The sequence below is a fragment of the Hippopotamus amphibius genome, chromosome 11 (genome assembly GCF_030028045.1).
Source record: "Hippopotamus amphibius kiboko isolate mHipAmp2 chromosome 11, mHipAmp2.hap2, whole genome shotgun sequence".
In the NCBI taxonomy this organism is placed as follows: domain Eukaryota; kingdom Metazoa; phylum Chordata; class Mammalia; order Artiodactyla; family Hippopotamidae; genus Hippopotamus; species Hippopotamus amphibius.
The window spans coordinates 102,073,200-102,096,951 of NC_080196.1; the positions used below are offsets into that span (position 1 = coordinate 102,073,200).

General features: G+C 37.6%; 1 protein-coding gene across 1 annotated transcript in view; it reads left to right on the forward strand.

Moving 5' to 3' along the window:
• The window catches only part of PHLPP1 (PH domain and leucine rich repeat protein phosphatase 1), a 201,452-nt gene that overhangs the window by 147,909 nt on the left and 29,791 nt on the right, over positions 1-23,752 (forward strand). The window contains exons 7-11 of the mRNA XM_057698882.1: positions 3,011-3,213; positions 5,163-5,223; positions 7,293-7,388; positions 11,211-11,366; positions 21,453-21,653. Of these exons, the coding sequence (XP_057554865.1) occupies positions 3,011-3,213; positions 5,163-5,223; positions 7,293-7,388; positions 11,211-11,366; positions 21,453-21,653 (717 nt within the window). The remainder of the gene's footprint in view (positions 1-3,010; positions 3,214-5,162; positions 5,224-7,292; positions 7,389-11,210; positions 11,367-21,452; positions 21,654-23,752) is intronic.

Here is a 23,752-nt window from a genome sequence, read left to right on the forward strand (position 1 = left end):
GATAGCAACACCACGTCATTGGTTATCCAGACACAAAATTTGTGACTCTAGTTTCTAGTCTGCCACCATATTCCATCAGTTCTCCTTGCACGCTAGCTTCACTCTTTGCCCCTTCCTTTGTCTTCTCACTGTTGCTACTCGCTCCTAGCTGAGCTTTCTGCTGCCATTGTACAGCCTCACAGCCTCTCAAGCAAACACAGCCTTGCTCAGATCCTTCAGTTCACTAGTTCAACATATTCAAACTCTCGTATCTGGTTTCAACCCATTAGCCTGTGAATCCCTTGAGGCTGAGGCTCTAGCACAGAGCTGCTCAAAGTGTGGTCCTCCAACCTGTGCTAGCAAACTGACTGTTTGCTACTTTCCTACAAAGAGATGTGTATAGAAATTGAGACTTAATATTTTAGAAACATATAGTGACTTGACATTGCTACAATATCCAAGTAGACTCATGTAAACAGACTCATCTCATTGTACAGGTAATAGACTAGTTTAGGTGTTGGCGAGCTCGTAGTGGCGAGCCGCTTGTGTGGTGAGCTGTGTCCTAGTGTGTGCATGTGACTACACATCAGTCTGTGATGGATTAGAAGTTTAGAAGCTAGGTCCTTCGCCCTAGACAGCTTGAGAAGCACTGCCCTTATTTATGTGTCCTTGAGCCTCCAGTGTTAGCACTTATAGGCATAGTACTTGATAAATATTAATTGACTAACCCACCTTTATAGCCATATTCTCACTCCTCTCACATACCCTGCACTCCTGAGGGACTGCTGCACTCATGCTTGAAACTCTCCTGTGCTCTTCTCTCAGTCCAAAGGCCATTCAGCCCTTCTTCATGAGCTCCTTTCTTACCCCATTTATATCTGTTGAATTCTGCCTACCCTTGGGCTTCAAATAAGATGCTTCCTCTTCCATAGCATCTTTTTTGACCATTCTCTGTATTTTATACAACATAAATGGCATTTATCACATACTTATATCTTTATCCTTTGTATTTTAAAGCATATCTTGTTTTCCTCACTAAATTACTGAATCTGTTAATAAGCACCTTATTTTATTCATCTCTTGTTGACACAAAGCCATAGGCCATCGTCATCATCATCACCATGGCCTCTTCTTGTTTGCAGAGCACCAGCACACACATTCATTTCATTTTCTCAGCTGCCTCATAGAACATGGAAGGTGTCATCCCCATTTAACAGGTTAGAATTAGATTTAATGGAGACTTAGGTGACTTGCTCAAAGTCATATATGCAAAGTGTTGAGCAGCAAACTGGAAATAGAACATTTTTACACTGCTGATGTACACATAGTAAATGCTCAGTGAGTATTGATGATATAAATAAAACGCCTGTAAGGAGATTATTGAAAGGAAATTTTCACCACATTTTGCCTCTCTAAAAGTTCATTCTAAGTAGTTGTGTTATTGTGTGAGCCTGAAAACTTTTGATATTTGCATCCTGTAAGACGTGGCAATTTAAAGTGAATAGTGGGAATAGCCTCCCTGTCATCATAGATTTTCTTCTGTGTCCTTATTAAACCAGCCCTTTGATTATGTTGGTGTTAATACAGTGGTGGGGGTGGGGATGACAGTGCCACATGAAGGTAGCTTCTTAAAATGTAGATTAGGGAGAACATGGGACATTTTTTCAATCCCTGGAGTCTCATATCCAAAATTATATTTGGCGTTTTTTTTTTTTTCTTTTTATTCTGTGTACATATTCTAATAATCTAGTGAGCATTTGGAGATAGGCAGATTGCTGGGTTGTGGGCAGTTTTTTAATCTTACAACCTGGAGTAGAAAAGAGAAGGAGGAAAAAAAAACCCCAAAACAGAAACATCCTCTGGGGACATTTGAAGAGGCCATATGCTGTTCTTGCAGGTTGACAAATCCTAGCTCTTTGCTGTCTTGCCACTCATTCTTGTGTTTCAATGGCTTTATGATGTTGCTATTAAAATTTTAGTTACCCTTGTTTTATTTTATTTTTTTCAAAGGGTAGAAAAATCACTGCAGAGCAAACTTGGCTTTTTTCTAAGCTCCTGCCTTCGTATTAATGCTCTTCTAACCAAGTGCATGATCTCAGTGCTCTGTTGGCTTTGTAATGAGACTTAGGAGGTTCTGTTGTTTGTTTGTTTGTAAAGGACTTGGGCGTAGCCTAGCAAACTAGGAATTGAGATTTTCATCTGGTTTTTTCCACTTTGAAGCTAGATGTGTGTTTATTATATTGACTCCTAGGCCCTGTTACTACTTACGTGTGCTCTTGGCAGCTCAGTGCCAGCGACTTGAGTCTGTGAGCTAAGTAGTCTTTATGACTGAGGCTCTGTCAGCTTTCCCCTGGGCCCTGAACTTGCTGATCTCCATTGTTGTCCTTTGTTTTATGATTTCTCAGTGAATCCTACTTGCCACATTTCAGTATTTTCTGTACTTTGCTCTTTCAAGCAGTATTTTAAAGATGGAGATAGTTTTGGTAATTAATCCTTGGTCTAGAACCAACTGAAAATTCACATACATTTGCACGCCTGTCTGTGGTGCATATGTGGCTACCATTCATTATTTTTTTTCCAAGTTCACCCGTTAATTCTGTCCTTTATGGCTACTCATCTACCTGCTCACCCATTCCCTCTCCTTTCTTCAGCATTCCGTGTAGTTGTAATGTGCTTGGGTTATTCTGGGTTTTGTTTCTTGTGTTCTTTCAACCAGATTTTTTGGAAATAAATATTTAAATGATTTTCCTGCCTTGAAATGAACTAAGGTAAAATCAATATGCATGCCCCTCTTCCAGACTTAATGATCTAAATTGTATTTCAGAATATATTGTCAAGGTTAAGACCTCATGGAATTATAGCTAGAAATAGCCAGAGAATCTGACTAAAGGCCAGATACTGGGATTAAAGAAATCACGAAGAGGACTGTGACAGAGTGAGGCTTGAGTCCTTGTTAGTACCACACGAGGGTGTGGCTGTTTATTAACAACATTGAAGTTAATGATAGTCTCTATGTCCTTTGCCTCTCAAGACTGAACCTAATTAGGAAGCTAATAGCGGATGGAGTAGACTTTCTCCCTCATGTCACTCAGCTTGACCTACGCAACAATAAGCTTGGCGATCTAGATGCTATGGTTTTCAACAACATTGAAGTTTTACACTGTGAAAGGAATCAACTGGTGACGTTAAACATCTGTGGCTATTTCCTAAAAGCACTCTATGCCTCTTCTAATGGTATGTAACAAAGACCACATCAGAGTTTCTCTTTTTGTTCCAAGGATTTACTCAGTGCCATCATCTCTGCCTCACTTTGATTTTTCTTTCCTCATTTATAAAATGTGTCAAATTTTGCTAAGATAAAAATTATAAAAGAAGAATGCTGGTTTGGTATTTAAAGGAATCAGAAAGGAAGATTTTATAGTTCCTAACTTGTTTTTCTTATATTCTGGTATTTAGATAAGTTACTCCAGTTGTGATTTGGCTCTTCTGCTTGATGGGCAGGCAGTGGGAAGGTGTTTACTGGGCTGCCTTGTTCAGATAGGAAACCTGGAGAGTGAAAGTGAAAGGGAGGTCTGTTATGGACTCTTTTCAGGGTCTCAGATTTCCTCTCCACCAACAAAGGAGCTCACCTTAAGAGGAACCTAAATTATATACCCACAGGGACACCACAAAGCAGGAGTCTTACTCATTTAATGAGATCCCTTCCTTGGAGTTTGGAAATCACCGCAGGTCTAAAAAAGAAAACGTCCTGTGGGCATATGTTTGCTGAAGTGATGATTTCCACTCCCTCCCATCAGACAACTGAATGGAAAGGAGTATTTACTACTACATGCCGAGCAAATGTTTATCAAGCACTTGTTTTATGCGTAGTATAGTACAAGAGTGCTTAATGATAGGGGTTTTTCTTTCTTTCTCTTTCTTTCTTTCTTTCTTTCTTTCTTTCTTTCTTTCTTTCTTTCTTTCTTTCTTTCTTCCTTCCTTCCTTCCTTCCTTCCTTCCTTCCTTCCTTCCTTCCTTCCTTTTTCTTTCTTTCTTTCTTTCGCTTACTGTCTTCTCACTGGAAAAACAAACCAAACCTTAGATAGCTACAGGCCACCAAAGGGTTATAGAATTGGGATAGTCGGGAAGTATGAAGTGGGTGTTGAAGAGGAAAGAATCCAAATGTGATTTGCTGGGCAGATGGGAGAAGACAGGGAATTCTGAACTGATAGGTACCTGCTGGAAAGTGGGAAGAACTGCTTATGAGATGCATGGCTTGGAGTCAGATGGTGAAGCTTTGAAGCTAGTACAGTAAGCTTTAGAGAACCAGTGGAAGAGGCATCTGATGGAAATGATGCTATAAGACTGTTAACATGAAAGCAGTGTGCAGAGTGCATTTATGGGAGGAGAGGGGAATAATCCACTCTTCCACTAATCCAGGTTATTGCAGTGGTTTTCCTGTGAGCTAGCAGGAATTTGCAGTCAGAACTACAGATGTTGATTTAAGACATCTGCTCAGAGGTGGCTCCTGAAACCGTGGAAGTAAGGTACCTAGAAAAGAAAAGAGACCTGGTACCAAAAGTAGACTTCCAAAACCCTCAGAGTTAGCTGGGCCCAGGGTAGGAAACCACAGAGAAGCTGAACCTCTGAAATACTTGGCAAGTGTTTAGAGAAGCAGAAGGACACCTCAAAACTGCTCTGAGAAACAAAGCCCTAAGTGTCACATTTCACACAGTTTTGAGGAAGGGCTTCCAGATTTGAGTAAAGGAAGTCATTTGTGACCCTCAGAAGTGCTGTTGCAATAGAGTAAAAAAGGCACAAGCCAAGATGCATTTGGTTTTATGGAAGGAAACCTGATGTTTAAAAAAAGAAAAAAAAATCAAAAAAACCAGTATTCATACAGTTAATCTTCCAGATAAAATTTAGTTTGCATAACAGGAGGAGTGCCACAATAAGTGGATGAGAAAGAGGTGGCCAAGTAGAATGAGTGATTTATTTCAGTCTCTGAATAAGATCTTGTGATTAAATTAGAAGTTCTCTGTACTTTGCCTGTAGTTTCAAAGTTAAACAAATGGATGTATTGTATTTCCTGACCTAAACAAACAATGGAGAATAAAGCACAGGAATGATATTCTGCATATAAAAAGAGGCTCTGTATCACTTGAATGGTAATGTTTTTGGTGTTTTTTTTTTCTGCCTCCTAGAACTTGTCCAACTTGATGTTTACCCAGTTCCGAATTACCTGTCCTATATGGATGTTTCAAGGTAAGAAGGCAAGTCCTAGAGTGCTCTAAGATCTGCTTGAAAATTATTTAGATAATTCTGTCTAAACTTAGGCATGAGAACTTTTTATATATCTTGAGGGTAAATAATACAAATTAAATTCAATAGTGTTGAATACTTATTCTCTGAAAATGTATGTAATTGTCTGTCAGTTAAAATAGGTACTACATTTGTATACTAGAGTTTACACCAGAAGAATCAAGGTGTTGATGTGGACACTGGTTTGTATGCCAGGTTTATGCTTGAAAGAGTAGTCAGTTGAGGGTTGTATGGCTGGAAGGTCCAGTACTTCTTTAATTACATTAACCGTATCTTCATGTCTTTCCCTGAAATGATGTTAATTTCATTAAAAATTTATATGTTGTGCTTTATCTTTGATTTTTTTCTCCTTTTTGTACATACATCTCCTTACTAAGAATTTATAATTATAAAATTCCTTATGAGTAGTGTTTCATACATTTCCTAGTTTTGTTTAGTGAGCTTTAAGTCAGATACTACTAAGTTCCTTTTTTTTTTTCTGTCAGCCTTGAATATTGTTATCTTTAGCATTTAAATAAGAAGAGCACAGGAGTGGGGTTTGCATACATGGGTGCATATAGATATCTTGAACAGATTTATTCCAGAGAATTGGCCACAGAGTGAATCTATTCTTTTATTTATAAGATGTAGTTGGCTAATGGTTCCCATTGAAACCCCTAAGTGAGACTGAATTGGAAACTCTTGTGTCGTGCTAGTCCCTGAATTCTGCACTTAAATACTATTCATCTTTTTTTTTTAACTCACATGTCCCGAATCTTTACTGTAACGTGCTCTGCCTAATCCACCTCCCAAACTGTAGGACCTTCTCTTAGAAAAATCTCTGCATCCCTTCACACAGCTCTGGGTATTTCATCCTCCTCTGTGTGAAGATTTATCTAAAGGAGCTGAGCTGTTACTCATTATAGTGTTTACTAGGTTCTTAGAGTTCCTCAAGTTCAAAGTTCCAGGTTATTTTATCACGTAGAGGACTTTTACTGCTATATTTTGAGGTTGCTTGTACTGAAGGATACTTTAACTCGCCTGTCTTATTGAGATGTTTTAGGAGTTAACTACTGCACAATAAAGTAATTAAATGTCAATCTGTAGAGCTTCAAAGCCAGAACCGTGTATACCTATATAAACACTAAACAGAAGATAATGCCTTCTTTTCTATATTTTAATTGAAAAGTTGATATAATAGCAAAAACTTTTACTCTAATATAACCCTTGTTCCAAGCATCATATTTTTCGCAGACTTGTTCATCTATTTTTAAAGAATTGTGGTCATAACATACATACCATTTTAGATTTTTTTTTGTGCCTAGTCATTTCACATATTTTAAAAAAAGGTTAAAAGCTAACCAACTGTAACTAAGGAGACATTCAAATATATTGGATTTATCTAAAAAGTGGTCAGTTAATTTAACAATGAAAGTTACCGTTAGTTTGTTTCTGGTAGTTATAATTATCTAATGCCTAAATAAATATTTTCAAGTAATTAATTCTGAGTCTTAAGGGTTAGTGTATCTTTTCATTGCTGCCATTTCTTTCCATTTGTCTGTGGCACTGCTCTCATGGTACCTTCTGGAGTTGGGAAAATTTTTCAAGTTAAGGGTAAAAATGCAAATTGGAAAATAAAACTATTTTATGCCATTTAACTATTTACCTTAACTGAAAGTGTGTGTATATGTGTTTGTTTATTTTCCAATATAAGACATGGGTTCCTAAAGTTACATGGGTTCATAGACATTTTGGGATAGTAATTCTGGTAACCAGACTTTTTATTTTAGACTTTAGAGATGATGCAAATGATGTGACTGTGTTCTTTCCAACTTTTTCTTTATTTCTTATTCCTTATCACAGTTCATCTTGCTTCAGACTAAAGTGAATATACATATCTTTTTGACTTATACTCACTGTAATTGGGTATTTCATTTGAAGTTTTATTTGTTCTGTGTAATTATTTGGACTTTTGAACCATATTTTAAGCCAAATTCCAATCAAAGAAAAAATTGTACATTCTTGCCATTTAGGAACCGTTTAGAAAACGTGCCTGAGTGGGTTTGTGAAAGCCGAAAGCTAGAAGTTTTGGATATCGGCCATAATGAGATATGTGAACTTCCTACACGGTGAGTATTACAGGTTAAGTTTGAGAATCTCAAATTAGATGAGCAGTGGAAAAAAATTGCTGATTCAGTGTTTAATTTATTATTATGAACCCCTGAAAGAGTTTGTTTTAAAACCTTATTTAGTATCTTTTACCTCTCATGGTATATTTGAGTCACAATCTTCCGTCATGCAGCAACGGGTAGACTGAGACTTTGACTCCCAGCCAGACTTCGCGGAGCCGTGTGGGGGTTGATGCTTGGTGGAAATTTTCAAATAAGCCAAAAGAAATGTTCAGAGCAAACAATGTAATTGGTTCACCTCTGTAATCTCAATTCTTTTGGAATCTTCGCCTTCTGTCCATTGTCTTATGTCTACCTTTCTCGCAAATAATTTTTGGTTTTATTGAACATAACCCTGGGGAAAAAAAGATTATTAGATAATTAAAACAGAAAAAGCAAACTAGATTCTGTTTTTCTTGTGTGAAATTTGGAGTAGAAGGTCGAAGAACTCTTTCCTTCCCTCCTCTCTCTTATGTTATTATTTTTATTTCGTAATTTTCACTGTAAAGGCATGATTTGTAAAACAGCCACGTGGTGATGCCTGGTGTCCATAGATCTAGGCAAATATCTTCAAGTTGGCTAACTGTGGCGTAACATATTATTGGACTGTTAGTGACTAGCCATGCAATTAATAACCACAAGAGTAGCCTGTCCCACTGCTGTCCTGTGGAATCCTGCAGTAATTGAAATGGTCTGCATCTGCACTCTTCACTGCAGTATCCACCAGTCACATGTGACTACTGAGCACTTGAAGTACGGACAGTGTCACTGAGGAACTGAATTTTAAGTTTTATTTAAATTTAATTAATTTAAATTTAAATAGCCACTTGTGCCTAGTGGCTGCCACAACTCAGGTCTAGGTATTTCCACTATTCTCAGCCAATCACTGCAGAGTAATTTATTTTTAACCATATATAGTAAAAAATATCAATGAAAAATTGTAGAGATATGTCAGTGTTTTGGAGTAAACTTAGATGCATGCTCTTTCAAGGTTTATGAGCATATTCTTCTGTTCTCTTGTAAAGGACAAGGATCATGAAACACACCTGTTTAGTAAGCCCTATAAATGTGTCAGAGTTTAGCTATCTACTATAGTAGCCAGTAGCCAAAGGGCTAGTGAGCACTTAAAATGTGACTAGTCCTAACTGAGAAGTGCTAAAGTATAAAATATACACTGGATGCAAAATATCTCAATAATACTGTCTATTAATTACATGTTAAAATAGTATTTTGGATATATTGGGTCAAATAAAAAGTATACTGTAACAACAAATTTACCTGTTTCTTTTCACTTTTTTTAATGTGGCTACTAAAAAGTTTTAAATTACATATGTGGCTTGCATGGTATTTGTGTTGGATAACGTGTTAGAGTCTAGCTCTCGTAGAAGAAATATGAGTTGCATTTTCAATCCCTAGAAACCTCAGTTAATTTTACTTTGTTTCTCAGCCATATGTTATAGCTGTAAATTCAGTCCATTAGGAAATGCTTTTTGCTTTAGAGTTTTATGTTGAATGAGCATTTAGGTGACCCAGTGCAGCCCATCACCATTATAAAAAGGACTTTGGTGATGTGCCCTGTGGACAGCAGTGTGTGTGTGTGTGTGTGTGTGTGTGTGTGTGTGTGTGTGTGAAGGAGGCAGAGAAAGAGAGAGAGAGACCCTTTTAGAAGACAAATAGCAGAAATAAAAACAAGCTACTACTACTGAGGAAAAACAATTCATTAGAAAAATCTAGTACTGTTATCTTTCTGTTTTTTTCTTCCCTACTCTGAGCTCGCCAATTTAACACATATAGTATGTTGGAGTCTTAAATCCTCTGTGTCACTGTAGGCTACAACAAATATATAAATAAACCAACAATTAAATAAATACAAGATAACTGATATCCTTTCCAGTTTTCCCCAGAGTTAATTAATCTTTGATTTGTTCTGCATTAGTAGAAGCTTTTTTGGGATCTAAGCAAATGCTTATTCAAAGCAAATCCAAATACTCTATTGTCAAAAAATTTAAACAGTGTTTGTGTGTGTGTGTGTGTGTGTGTGTGTGTGTGTGTGTGTGTGTGTGTTTAACACATGGGAGAAAAGCAATACGTATTGTTTTCTCATTTATAGTGTTGTTTACTTGCAAACTTTGTGTCAGCCTTATCACTGATCTAATATTGAGGCCAAGACAGTGATTCACTAGAAGTTGATTTTACATTCAAACTTTGTTTGTCTAAGTGATATGTCTGAAGAGTTTGACAAAACAGAAATTAATATTTAGTGTGGAGCTGTATTGAAAGGAAAAGAAGCTATTTTAATTATTTTAATTCTTAGTATCCAAAAGAATTGAACAAATCCAGTTACCAGCATTTATACTCATCCTATAGGTATCAAATCTCCTTTCTTATCTGGAAAAATGAAAATAAAGATTTTGTCAGGTGTCTTTCAGTTATCCATCTATGTAAGGGTAAACTCTGTGTGTGTGTGTGTGTGTGAGAGAGAGAGAGAGAGAGAGAAATAATCCTGTTCTACTCTAAGAATTGTAAGTTGTACACCAAGCCCAGCAAGACAGTAAAGTTCATGGACCAAATCCCGAATTATTAGGTTGAAGTGAGCATTACAGAGACTGGCCCCTGTGACTGAATGACAGTCCTGGACAGATTGTCTTGTCACATTAATACCTAAACCTGCAAAGTCAGGCATATCTTTAATGGGGGCCCATGGTGTCACAGTGTTGAGACAGGTTGCTAACATCTTGATGAGCAAAGAATCTAGTTCTGATACTTAAAGTGAGTAAAGTTACAGCTGTAATATAGAGTGATTTAAGAACTTTGGACGTCAGTGAGGTCAGAATGGTGGGAACGGAAGGTGGGTGAGGAAGCCTCATTCTCTGACAGCAGTGTAAATGAGTTTTCATTCCATGTGATCCGGCTGCAGATTGTACCCTTACTTTCCCACAGTCCCCAGATTTCTGCGTTTAACCCAGGACCTGCTTTATTCTCTACAACTGTTGAGATCTCAAGTGATCATAAAGCAGATTTACGTTAGATTAATACATGTTCATCATTTGTTGCAGTTTTGATAGCCCATAGGAGAAACACGGTCAAGCTTCCCAACAGCTCCTTTAAGGCTCAAAAGAAAATACTGCATTGAATGCATTCTGTTCTCTTTAGAAGGGAGTCTCTACTTTCGTCTAGGATTAAACCAAAGAGAAAATAAAAATATACAGATTTAGGGAAGTGAGGAAAGGGAGACAATTACTGTGAAATGCAGCTGAGGAAAAGTGGCATTTTCTCAGTTGGCATCAGTAAAAGTTTAATTGGGCAAAAGAATCCTTATCGACTGTTGATCCTATAAGTAAGAACTGCTCAACTGTATTTATTCAGAATCTATTGTGGGTAAAACCCCCAGCGTTCCAGAGCAATACTGGGTGTAGTTCCTGTCTGGGGAAGCCTACAGCCTTTCCCACTTTGCCTTGTGAGACTAACAAGACTAGACTGCTGCCTTTGGTGTCTTCTATGAAACTCGTTTTTCTTTTTCACTAAGTAGAGCTGCTTTGTTAAATATTTCTTTTCATAGTTTTTCCTACCCTCTTTTTTTATTTTTTAAGTATGGGACATATTGACATATGAACAGCTCCAACTTTGAGCTTATGTTAAAATGAATTTGCAGTTGCTCTGAATGAATTTAGGTTTCTTGGCAAGATAATTTTAAGTCTTTTTCCTACTCCTCTTCATTTTTAAATCTTCATCCCAAACGAGCTCTAAGTAAGTTTCCTTTTGTCTTTGTCCCTGTTTGCACAGCTTATTTTGTAACAGTAGTCTCCGGAAACTACTGGCAGGACACAACCAGCTGACAAGGCTTCCCGAAAGGCTGGAAAGAACCTCAGTGGAGGTCCTGGACGTGCAGCACAACCAGCTCCTGGAGCTGCCACCCAGCCTTCTGATGAAGGCCGACAGGTAAAGCTGCGTCTTTGTTTCTCAGCTCCTAAGCCGCGCCCTCATTAACATTCTCCTCTTAGGTGACATCAGATCATTTAAAGTGGACTTTGTGACTGTCTGTCTTTCCTAGATTTATGGAGAAAGTGGTATTGCCAGCCACGTCCTCGCACCATTTTATAGGGGATAGAGGCAGGAATATCCTAGAGAGTCTCCCTTAATTTCTCTGCTTCCTTAATTTCGATTCCTGAAGTGGGTTGAGTGGCGTAAGCATGAGCTGTGGGGGGTGTCAGTATAGAGCAAGGAGGAGGAGTTTGCTGCCTGGTCAAAACTTGTGCAGCACTCCAGGCTCCGTGTAATTATCTTAGGATTCTCTGTTCTTGCTTTCACATATTTATGACTTTGGGTGACAGAGAGAGATTTTCCTAGAGTTTTGCTTTTTTGTGTTTTTGTTTTTTACCAGTTGTCTTATCTTTACCACAACTTTACCCTTACATTTAAACGATTTTCTTTTTGAACAAAGAGAATTTTTCTAAATAACTCATTCACTAAGTATTTAAAGAAATTTTTCCCATCAGCAGTGTAGGAGGGTTCCTTTTTAAGATGTTCAATAAATATTTACTTAATGAAAGGTAGAAAATTTAAGGAATTTTAAATACTACCCTTGATCTTGGATTTGCATTTTTTCTTTCTCTCCTTTTCCTTTTTTTTTTTTTAGTATTGATTGATTGATTGATTGATTGATTGGCTGTGTTGGGTCTTCGTTTCTGCACGCTGACTTTCTCTAGTTGTAAGTGGGAGCTACTCTTCATTGCAGTGCACACGCTTCTCATTGGGGTGACTTCTCTTGTTGTGGAGCGCAGGCTCTCGGCTCACGGGCTTCAGTAGTTGTGGCTCGTGGGCTCTAGAGTGCGGGCTCGGTAGTTGTGGCGCACGGCCTTAGTTGCTCCGAGGCATGCAGGATCTTCCTGGACCAGGGCTTGAACCCATGTCCCTTGCATTGGCAGGTGGATTCTTAACCACTGTGCCACCAGGGAAGTCCCTCCTTTTTTCTCTTTTTAAAAAATCTTTTTATCAAGATGTAACATCGTCAGAAAGCGTACAGCTTTTAAGCATACTGTTCAATGAACTTTTACATACATATATATATACCCCATAACCTTCACCCAGATCAAGATAGGAGAACATTTCCATCATTCCCTTCCTTTTTCTTTTCTTCTGTTTTCCTCATTTTTAAAAAATTTATTCTCTGTACTTAATGTAAATTACAATTAATTCCTACTGGAATAACTATTGAGAAATAATGGAATTGTGAGAAATTGGAATTGGTACATTGTAATTGACTGGTGCTATGTCATTCCCCTGACAAAAAGAACAATATTTCAAGATAATTTAAAGAATTGTTCTTGCTTTTGCATTCATATGAAAGGACAATGCACAGCCTATGGGTAGCTCTGGACGTGTTTCTTATTGTTATGAATACTATAGGATTTTGTTTCTTCCCCGTGGAGAATTCTGTGTCATGTTGTAGCCTTGTGTTTTCTTTCATAAGGCTAACTAGGAAAAATTTGGGTGCAGTTTTATAATGAGAATCCTCTTGTCCTCCTGGGGAATCTACACTGAATCAGTAGAAACCAGTAGGTAGATGGATTCGGGTTTTAGGAGGCTTTGAGCGAGATAAAACCACTTCTGAATCTGAATCTTGTAAGGTCACGGCTAGTAGAGTAGGTAAATAGTGCTGGAACTCTCCAGTAGATAATAATCGTTCTGTATTCATTTTTGAGGATTTTATTTTAAAGGGACACTTGTGTATGATTTTCATTCTCTAGAGGCATCAGTAAGCAGTCATCGAGTCTCCCTGGTGCCAGGCAGATCTGACAGCGTGGGCGCTTGTAGTGTGGTCCAGGAGGCTGTGTGTTCACGTTCAGACGTGTTCAGACAAGGAGTTGTGAGGCGCAACTTTAATTTAGATTGTTCCACAAGCGATTCTGCTGACTCCCAGAGTCGAGAACTGCTGCGTGTGCTGTTAACTTTGTGGCCTGCGCAGGTTTTCCCATGGTGTCTATTCTGCACAGTCCCAGATGGAATCTGTATGTTGGAAAAGGGGTGATTGTATGAACTAGAATATTTCTATTCATGCGTTATGGAAAATGTCGGACCTTAATTGAGCCACTGAAAGAGGACTTGCTGTCCAAGGAGAGCAGAATAAGCTGAGCCTACAGTGTGAGCTAAAGGCATTTAGGCAGAAATACCCTGAATAAACAGGCCTATCCAGAGCCAGCTGCATTTTGGAAAATAGGGGCTCTTGCCAGGGAAGTGGGCAGTCTGTGTAATTCTTGGGAGGAGGGCAGGCCATGCTAAATGCATTTCCTGCACAGGAAAGTGCTAGAGTAAGGGGTTGAGTGAATTAGAAAGAGCAGGCATCCTGCTTTTATTTTATGAGAGAAAAGCAAATGACCAAAAGAGGCTGAAGTAAGAAACTTTTCCAAGAAGGCGTATTCCAGTGCCTTTGTTTTCCAAGCAGTGCAGTAGCTGCATCTCCAGCCTAGTGTAGCAACTGACCTCATTGTCATGACTCTTGAGTCAGAAAAGTTAAGAGATTTGCTTCTCTCGGCAGATAGGGTTATAAAGAGGGTGGGGTAAAGTCGATGAGATCTTTTTTGAACAACATTCTTGTCTTATTTCACTATTTGGAAGACCAGAAAAATAGAACTTTTAAAAATTGAAGTATAGTTGACTTTTACAATATTATATTAGTTTAAGGTGCACAACATAGTGATTTGATATTTTTATAGATTACACACCATACAGTTATGATAAAAATATTGACTCTATGCCCTATGCTGTAGCAAACTATTTACTGCTTCTTAAAAAGGGATAATACTTTTTCTACTTTCTATGTATCTCCTTTCCAAAACCTAAATAATTGAGGTTTTATCTATCTAAATTTAAAAAAATATTTTTTTGATTGAGGCATAATTTACATTCAGGAAAATGTAGAGCTATTGTATGTTTGGTTTGATTAGTTTGAGGAGGAGTAAACTACTACTGACCATTGTGGGAGCAGGTCAACCTAGAAAACATGAAGCTTAAAATATTAAAAGAGGGTTTTTTAGCAAAGAATTGTCACAAGCTCCTTGTAGGTGGTTTTAGTTGTGATTTACATGTTTTCATTTACATGGTTCAGGATGGCCAGTGTCTTACTGACCTTGTAAGTTTAAGTCGCTGTGCTGGGTGCTACAGGGGACTGAAAAATTACTGACATGGGTATTACCCTCAAGGAGCTTACAACCTAATGCCGAGTTTAAAATAACTGCACGATAAACTGTTATAAAAGGTGGGGTTGAGAGGGTAAAGGAGAAGGAAGGTGATAGGGTTGATTTTTTTTTTCCTGATAACCAAGATAAGCTTTTTATTCATTAGATAGGCAAAAATTCTACAGTTTAATAATATAATACAGTTGACCAATAGTATGGTGAAATGGATACTTTTAGGCACTACCGTGAGAATATAAAGTATTTGGGCTGTATCTACTAAAATTAAAAATACTCATATATTGTGACCCATAACTTCCACTTAGGATTTTCCCTAGAGAATTGGGCTCAATTGTGTATTGAGCTCAGAGAGGCCTATACAGGGATTTTCATTACATTTAGTTAACACAAAAGAAGAAAGAAAAAAGAAAATACAAGAATGGCTAGATAATCTGATGCATCCCCATTGTGGAACACTATGAGAAATTAAAAAGAATGAGATCTATATAGATCTATACTTAAAATTTTTAGATTGCAGTTTTAGGTTCACAGCAAAGTTGAGAGGAAGGTAGAGAGATTCCCAAAGACCCTTTACCCCGCACATGCTTAGCCTCCCCCATTATCAACATCTCCTGCCAGAGTGATACCTTTGCTAGGACTGATGAAGCTCCACTGACACATCATTATCAGATAGGGTTGGTTTTAATTTAGGCTCCTGATATGAAGAACAGCACTTTGTTATGGTACAGAGCTTTGTGTTTGGCAGTAGCTCCAGGCAGTAATGAAACTGTTTCAGTTCTCCTTGCATTCAGTTTGCTCCATAATACAAATTTAAAAAAATATATAGATGCTCACTTTTTCTTTTCTTTTCTTTTCTTTTTTTTTTTTTTGGTGGTAATAAATTATTATTACCAGTTCTGTGTTTGGTTACATAACTGAGGAAAAGTCCTGAATACATGTCTTCATAAGTTAAAAGTGGTTTAGTTTGTTCTCTAAGTAGAACTTGTGCTTGGAAGCTTCATGAGAGCTGTCAGAAAAACGTGTTATTGGACACACCAAAAGGCTGAACTTACACTCTCTTTCTAGGGAGATTTCTTTAGTTCTGAATCTTGCTGCTAAAACACAATGTCATGGTTTTAATTGCATAATATTGTCTGTGAACTATTACAGCTTTAGAATGGTGTGTTTTAATCTGCTTTATCTGGTAGCAGGCAACCAGATAAGAGAAAGGAATCTACTTTAAATCAGATGACTTTTAGTGATATCTTTATCTTCCTCTGAAAACTTCAGACCAATTTTATTAAAATTCTTATGACTTGTACCAGCAATTTAAGTTTATGAGTTTACTCTCCATATTCTTCTTTGAGTTTTATTTCTTTTGACTGGCAGCTCAAAAACTATAGACAGATGTGAAATATGTTGGAACAGATTTGCTGAGAAGTTGACTGTGACTTAGCATCTGGTGATCACGGAAGGATTTGGTTCTGTGACGGGAACTGGCAGATATTCTAATCTGGATCTTACTGGCCTAGGTCTCTCATCTTACCTCTTTTTGCTGAGAGTTGAGAATTTTCTTGATGGAAACCCCCAAAAGAGTTTCAGACAATCAGTTTTCATCAACAGATGGGCAAGAGTGGGAGCAGATATTCCCCATGGGTCAAGATTTCTTTCTGAAATCTTGGCAATAGCTGGTTCTCTGTCCATTTCTTCTATGCACTCTTATATCATGGCCAGAGAGCTGCTCCTGATGAGGTCAGTCTAATCAACAAAGCCACAGCAGGCAGTTTAAGGGAGAGTTATAGGTTCTTGTTGTGGGCGGAGATTAGGGTCTGTTTTTATCGCTGGTTGGAACAGAACAAGGTATTTTCAGGGGATGGAAATGGGGAGAGTGTATGTACAAATGAAATACATAGTAATTATTAAAATATCCCCAGAGTATTAGTCACATTACAGACCATAAGTTTTAGTGACTCAGACAGAACATGTGTAAATGTCAAGGGGACTAAAAGGGAATAGAAGATTTGGAGGAGCGTGATCGATTGACCATGACAACTGGTGCCTTTTGGCAAAGATAGATATTTCTGACATTTTGAAGAGCTAAAGTTGGCTACACTATTTTTCCAAAGGAAAGAGAGCTATCTTGTGAAGTTCTGATGTTTTGAGAGCCATGGTGAAGTAAAATAGTGTTTCTCAAAGTGTGTTCAGAATCCCCTGGATTACTTACTAAACATGCAGATTTCTGATCCTTATCTCAGTTCTACTGACTTAACTTGGCCAATCATCAGAATTCTTAATTCTGTAGATTTTTGAAGACTTAACCCTGACCTACTTAATAGGAATATCTGGAAGTTGAAGGTGAGAATCACATCTTCTGGAATAAGGACACAACATCACTTCTGTGTGTTTTTTTTGCCAGAGATGCATCACATTATTCTAATGATGATAAAACATCAAACAAATCTAAATTGAGAGACATTCCACAAAATAGTTGTCTGGTGCTTTTTAAGAGTGTCAGGGTCATTTGAGGCAAATAAGACTGATTAGAGGAGACAAATGAGGCATGATAAAGAAATGGAATGTGTGATCCAAGATTGGATTCTGGACCAGACAGAGGACATCAGTGGGAGAATTGATGAAATTAGGATAAGGTCTCTAGATTATAGTGTTGCATTAATGTTACTTAATTCTTAATTATTTAATGCTTAATTTTCAAAATCAATTCTTTTCGAGCTCTTGTTCAACAGCTCTTACATCTGTGTAACCTTTGTTCCTCTTCTCTGTAGGTTTAAGATCTTTATTGCCCAAGCCAATTTTCACATCTTTCAAAATGATAGCATGTGAGTTCCATTAGGCATATGCATGCGCTTTCTCTTCACTTGCAGTCCTCACTATTAGGAGATGTTGCTAGACAAAAAAGACAAGTGTCTTTTTTTTCAAACTGATAAGTGGGGTGCAGTAATTTAGTGGGTTTCTACTAGCACTGAAAAAAATGGGGTAGAAAACATCAGTGTATGGTAGAGTAGGGTTAAGTATTGTTTCAAGAAATTTTTGTTTCATTTATACATGTATATGTTGCATCTGTACTGGGTGGTCATGTACAGTGTATTTTGTACTCCTGGTTGCTATTAATGAAAAGTTTTAAAGCCCCTGCTCTAAGAGCTATCAGTCTTCTGAAGATAGATGAAATTGTCAAGAGCGTTGTGTTGTATAGAAAAATGAGAAAAAATTTAGAGCATTTGTTTGACACCTCCGAAGGATTTTGGGGGGCCAGAAGTCAGGAGGTTGTATAAAAGTCAAAGAATTTTGCTGTGCTTAGGGTCTTAACCTTTTGCATTTTTAATAGACTGCAAGTCCCAGTACTGATCTGCAGAGAAATAATTTGAATGCAGAATGCCTGGTATGCCGGCAAATTAGGTAGGTCTGTTGTGGTACCAAATCCTGTGCTTCGTTTCAAGGACAGAATTTGGCTGTAAAATTTAAGGGGGTGCTGGGAATTACTAAAAAACAAACAAAAACAAAACAAAAAAACCTAGATGAGCCAGAACAGATGGACAGAATGTGCCAGGAAAGAACAGGGTAATTGCTTAGGAAGCAGGAAGTGAATTTGTCTCACTGCTGTCGTGGGCAACTTCCCAAATGCTTTAGGGCAGGAGTCGTATGTGTCTATTCTGTACAACTTTTGCACTTTCTGCTAAGAAAAATTTTTGAGTACTGTGCTATTTATTAAACTTATTTTAGGAATGGAGTTTGAAGCACTGTTCACATGTGGTCTTAACACTACCCAGCAGTTGCCCTGCTTGACCTCCAGCTTTTTTGGAGCAGAGGGCCTACGAAAATGTCCTTAGGAAAATGTTTTATTATTACTATTATTATCAGTTGAATTTTGGAGAGTTGTGTTAGGAAATAGTGGATTCTTTAAGATTGATGAGATTTGGGTTTATTTCTGGCTCTGCCACTAATTACTATTTAACAACAGCCAAGTACTTTGACTTTTCTCAGCTTCAGTTTGTCTTCTGTGAAATATAAAGGGGGGAGGGGGCATCTCTGGAATGTTGAGAGAATGGTCTCTACGGAGCACTTTACAAGTGAAAAGAAGGCAGTAATATGTTATTGCTTTTCTCCAATCATTGTAAGAGAGTTGCATAGTCAAGAGGGTTATGGCACATAAAACAAGTCTTTATACAGTTATTACAAAAATCTATAAGGGAGAAGCTTGAGGAAGTTCTCTCATATCACACTGAACTGAGGAGCAAACTCAGTGCTTTAGGAATTTAGCTTTTGGGGAGATTTTGAAAGCAGGCGGTGGGGCTATATACCCTATTTATTGAGTTAAAGTTAGTTGCTCGTTCTGATACAACACCCAGACAATTAAAGCAACTTAATTTGCCTCTTGCCGAAACGTGCGGTTGTGGGACAGGTGTTTTATTTTTAAAAGCGTAGGTATTGAGTTTAATTTCCCTGAGACTAGTATAATCAAAACTGTTTTTAGCCCAGTTGTTTGCTCTTTGACTGTTAACTAACAAGATGATTCAATCAGGCTTTATTCGGTTCAAACTAAATCCTTTGAAACCAGCCCATGTAGTTTCAACTTAGTTTCATTTCCTGGAGGGGTAGGATGAGGGATTCCCCCCTACCCTCCCAGTTTCCCATAAAGAGTATAAACTTCAGTACAAGCAAATTTCAACACGATGAGAGGACAAGTCTTTTCGGAAATCACTTTCTTCCCTTCATCAGATGTTGTGAGGAGTTTTTCAAGTCCGTTTTGCAGTTTTCTAGATGAGCATTCACTAGTCAATCTTTTTTCCTTTCAAACAACTTTCCCTCTTTTTCTGGCCTAAAAAGATGTAAATATTCATGAGTTAATTTCTTTCTTTTCCTGTGTCTATAACTACATATTTCCTAGAGAATTATATTTTAATGAGATTGTCAGTTTCCCAGCTAACCCCATTCCAGGATGGTCTAGGGCAATAAATACATTTAAATTTTTTCTAATTCTACACGGAAGAAATCTCAACAGGGTATTTAAGTCAGGTGATACAAATGAGACTCGTAAAAGAAGTATGGTGCTAGAACAGGTTTCCTTCCTAGTTCAAAATCATTTCAGAAACTGCATGAATGACCTTTATTTTCTTCTCCGTAGCACACACGACTATAATTTCCCATGACTATTTATGGTCTGTAGAGCCTTTTCTAACTTCCTTTTTTTTTTTTTTTTTTTAAATGTCAACGGAATACGTGTTTCTTTAATGGAAAATGTTCTATTTTGGGCAAGCTGCTTTTCCTTAGATAAGTAGTGGAGTTGGAGTTAGGGTGTGTGTGTGTGTGTGTAAGTGTGTGGAGGTTGCAAGATTGGAGAGTATTAAATTAATGGATTGAGAGCTTGGAATGGCAGTCTTGGTGATGACTCCTGAATACAAAGCCTTCTTTTTATCCAAGATTAAAAATAACTGTACCTGGTATTCCAGAGTCTTATTTTTTAAGGAAGATTTTGTTCTTTTTAACTAACATATGGTAAAATGGTCCTGAATTGAAGACTGAATATTTCAAACCTGGGTGGTTTTGAAATGAGAGAAAGGCAGTGTACTAACAGGGTAGTTCAGGGAGGGGGTGTGGGACAAGGCAGCTTTGACCTTGGTGACTATGGCAGGTGAGTCCTGTGGGCTGGATGCTCTCTATGCTCGGGGCACTGCATCTTCATGATGGAGCACACGTAGTAGAGATCCACTGTGAAGCAGGATGGTTGTCTGTCTGTCTGTGAGCTGTGCACAGTTCCTGCTCTGTCCTTCTCTTCCCTTTCCAGTGATTTGGAACCTGATCACAGCAAGGATTCTGTTTCAGCTCTCCAACTTTGTATTTTGTATTTATCTGTGCTTCATGATAACTATGGAAGAATTACGGTTTTGACAGTTTTAGTTATCTCAGGGGTAAAAACATTCCTCATACTTGAGCTATTTTTCACTCTATCATTTGGTTAACTGGTGGCATAATACATCTTGTTTTAATGTAAATTGTTTTGAAGTATACTATAAATACAGAAAAGGGGCCATACTGTAAGTGTAGCACTTGATAAGTTTTTTCAAAGTGAACACACTCGTGTGACCAGAACCCAGATCAAGAACCAGAAGGTTACCATATTGGGAAAATTAGAAGCTGTCTCCTAGACACTGCTTCCCTTCCCTGACTTCTAATACCATAGATTAGTTTTGCCTGATTTTGAACTCTATAATTATGGAATCACGCAGTGTATCCTCTGGTATCTGGATTCTTTTACTCAATATTATATATGTGAGATTCATCCTATTGATACATGTAGTTCTTCACACTCACTGCTACATAATATTACATTATTTTACTACAGAGCAGATTATCCCATGCAGTTCTGAATATATGTCAGTAAAATGTGGTTTAGGCATCATACTGGAAAGGACTTACTCACTATTTGATTTAGTTGTATTGTGATCTAATGTCTAATTGTTTTATTACTATAAGAGCTCTTTTATTTTAAAATAGGCGGTTGGGTGGTTTTCTCTTTCTTAAGACAGAATATTAGCTTTATCCTTTCCCACCCTCCACCAGCTATACAATTAATCACTTCCTCTTACCTTTTATGCTTTCATAAAAATTGATTTCTCTCTCTCTGTAGTTATCACCTATAAATAGCTATTGTGTTCCTTACAGATGGTGGAGTCACATATCTGTATGCCTGCTAAACCAAGATCTGTCTTTAAATTAATGTTTCTAAACCCAGTTTCTAATATGTCAAGTATCAATCAGAAAACTTGTAGATTTGTGGAGGATTCTGGACTAGAGCGCTGGCTTATCAGAGGGATACTGTTGTGTTTTGTCATTGTAGCCTGAGATTCCTGAATGCATCTGCAAACAAACTGGAAACCCTTCCTCCAGCCACACTTTCTGAAGAGACAAACAGCATCTTACAGGAGTTGTATTTGACGAATAACAACCTCACAGATAAGTGTGTGCCCTTGTTAACAGGACACCCCCATCTGAAGATTCTTCACATGGCCTATAACCGACTTCAAAGTTTTCCAGCAAGGTAAAAGAAGATTACAGTGACATCCTTCATTTCATTTCTGAAAATGTCACAGATGGAAAGGCAAAAACTAAAATGTTTATTTCCGGGATAATGTAAAGCTTGTTCCTCCTGATTCTTGTTCACAGTGTCTTTTGTATAAGCCATTATCAGCATTCTCCTAAAGAGAAATGTGTTCATTTTTCTAATGTGAATGTATCTAAGGACCCAATTGCTAGAATGTTCTTATGATTTTGAAATAAGGTATGTCATTTAGCAATATATTTTTTCTTTTGCTTCCTTTTAACCAGTCAAATTAATTTTTAAAAAAATTAACCTAGCATGGTGTGTGAGAATTAGAATGTAAACTAGAGACCTGAAGGTTCTTAATTAGCTGATAGCTTTTGTATTTGTGCTTATGTATAAAAAGCAGTGGTGGCCTATGCAGTCATAGAAACTGTGATGTTACAAATAACCTATGGCTCTCAGAAAATTCCACTTAAATCTGTTTTCATTTCTAACTTTGGGGAGCAGTGGCATTGTATCTTGCTTTGAGTGAATCTACACACTGAGCCTGCCATGAGGGATTTACTCTGCTTCCATGTCATTGGCATTTATCCATTTAACAAGTTAGGTCTTAGAACGCACGCCCACACACCAGAGAAACAGACACTAACCCCTCTGGTATCCTGCTGCTAACTGCAACTTAGCACTGGGTCAAAGCAGAGCATTGGCACAGCCTCCTTCTGCTGCCATCGAGGATACCAGTCTGTTGAAACCCTTGCTAAAGGAGGGAGGCCCAAATATGCATGGCCTTAAAATATTACTCTGTTTTTATAGTATGCATTTATTGCTTTACTTTTTCCCCTTCATTTGATATTACTGATTAAGCTTTTTTTTTTTTTTTCCTATGGAATGAGATGATATTTTTGGAAGAAAACATGGTAGTCACATAACAACAATATCTCTGAAGGGGCTTATCATCCTCTTTGAGATGGTGAATGACTAAGGCCAGCAGGGTTAGTCATCAGCTCAGATTCTGAGGATATCTCCCAGTGACCCATGCCAGTAGTAACACCCGGAACACAGAGAATTTTTTTTTGACTACCTTTCTATGTTGAAGCATGGAAACTTCTTTAACATTTTCTTTCTTGGACCTGATTTCTACACCTTCAATCTTTTTTCATGCCCAGTATTCATAGATTTCTCCACATTTCTCTTCAAATTGTGATGACCACATATTCAAATAATAATCTTACAAATTCAGGCCATCACAGATGGATTACTTTACAGTCTGTGCATACAGAGTTGTTTGTAGCATATCCTAATACCATGTTGAATGTTTATGATATTAAAAGATCTGATTTCATAAGATAAAAACTTAGTTCTTATATCTGTGAAGTATATTTTTAAGTAAGCAGATAAGGTAATCTATTTTTGAGAGATAACAGAAAGAAAAGTAATAAAGGGTTTCTTGCTAAATTTTTTTAAAGGTTTATTGTGACAAATGAAATCACAGCAAGCAGAGAAGATACCAATAACTGTAAACTAAATGATTCAGATTGTAAGTCTGAGTTGCACTCACTGGGAATCCTGTGCTTGTTAGACTCTACCGTCACAAGTGGCGGAAAAAGGGCCGTAGGAGTGATAGATGCATTATAGGATTGTAGAGGCAGAGGGTTTTTTCCCTCCGGATTTACAGAAAATATAAGAAACTCTAACTCTGGAGGTTTTCTTTATTTTGGTTACTGTAATTATTGATTAATGTAATTAATAGTAATTCTGTATTATAGGTTAAGATTGAACAACAAAAGACATTCTTAAAAGTGTTCAATTATATTAGGACATGTTATTAAGGTAAGGCCAGAAAGAGTCTTTCTTAGTAGATATTTAGCAGGAAGGAGTTGAGAGAAATTTCTTTTGGGTACAGATTGAATTTGGGCATTGCCCGAAGGTCGAGAGATGATCCAGATGACCTTTCAGCATCCTGCTCCTCACAACCACCTTGTTATCACAGATGATGTCCGAGGAATTTGGGGAGTGGGGTTTCAGGAGAAAGCGTTATCTTCGTATAAACCATACCCTTTGCTGCTCTATATCCCCTTGAGGTTTCAGTGCCCATG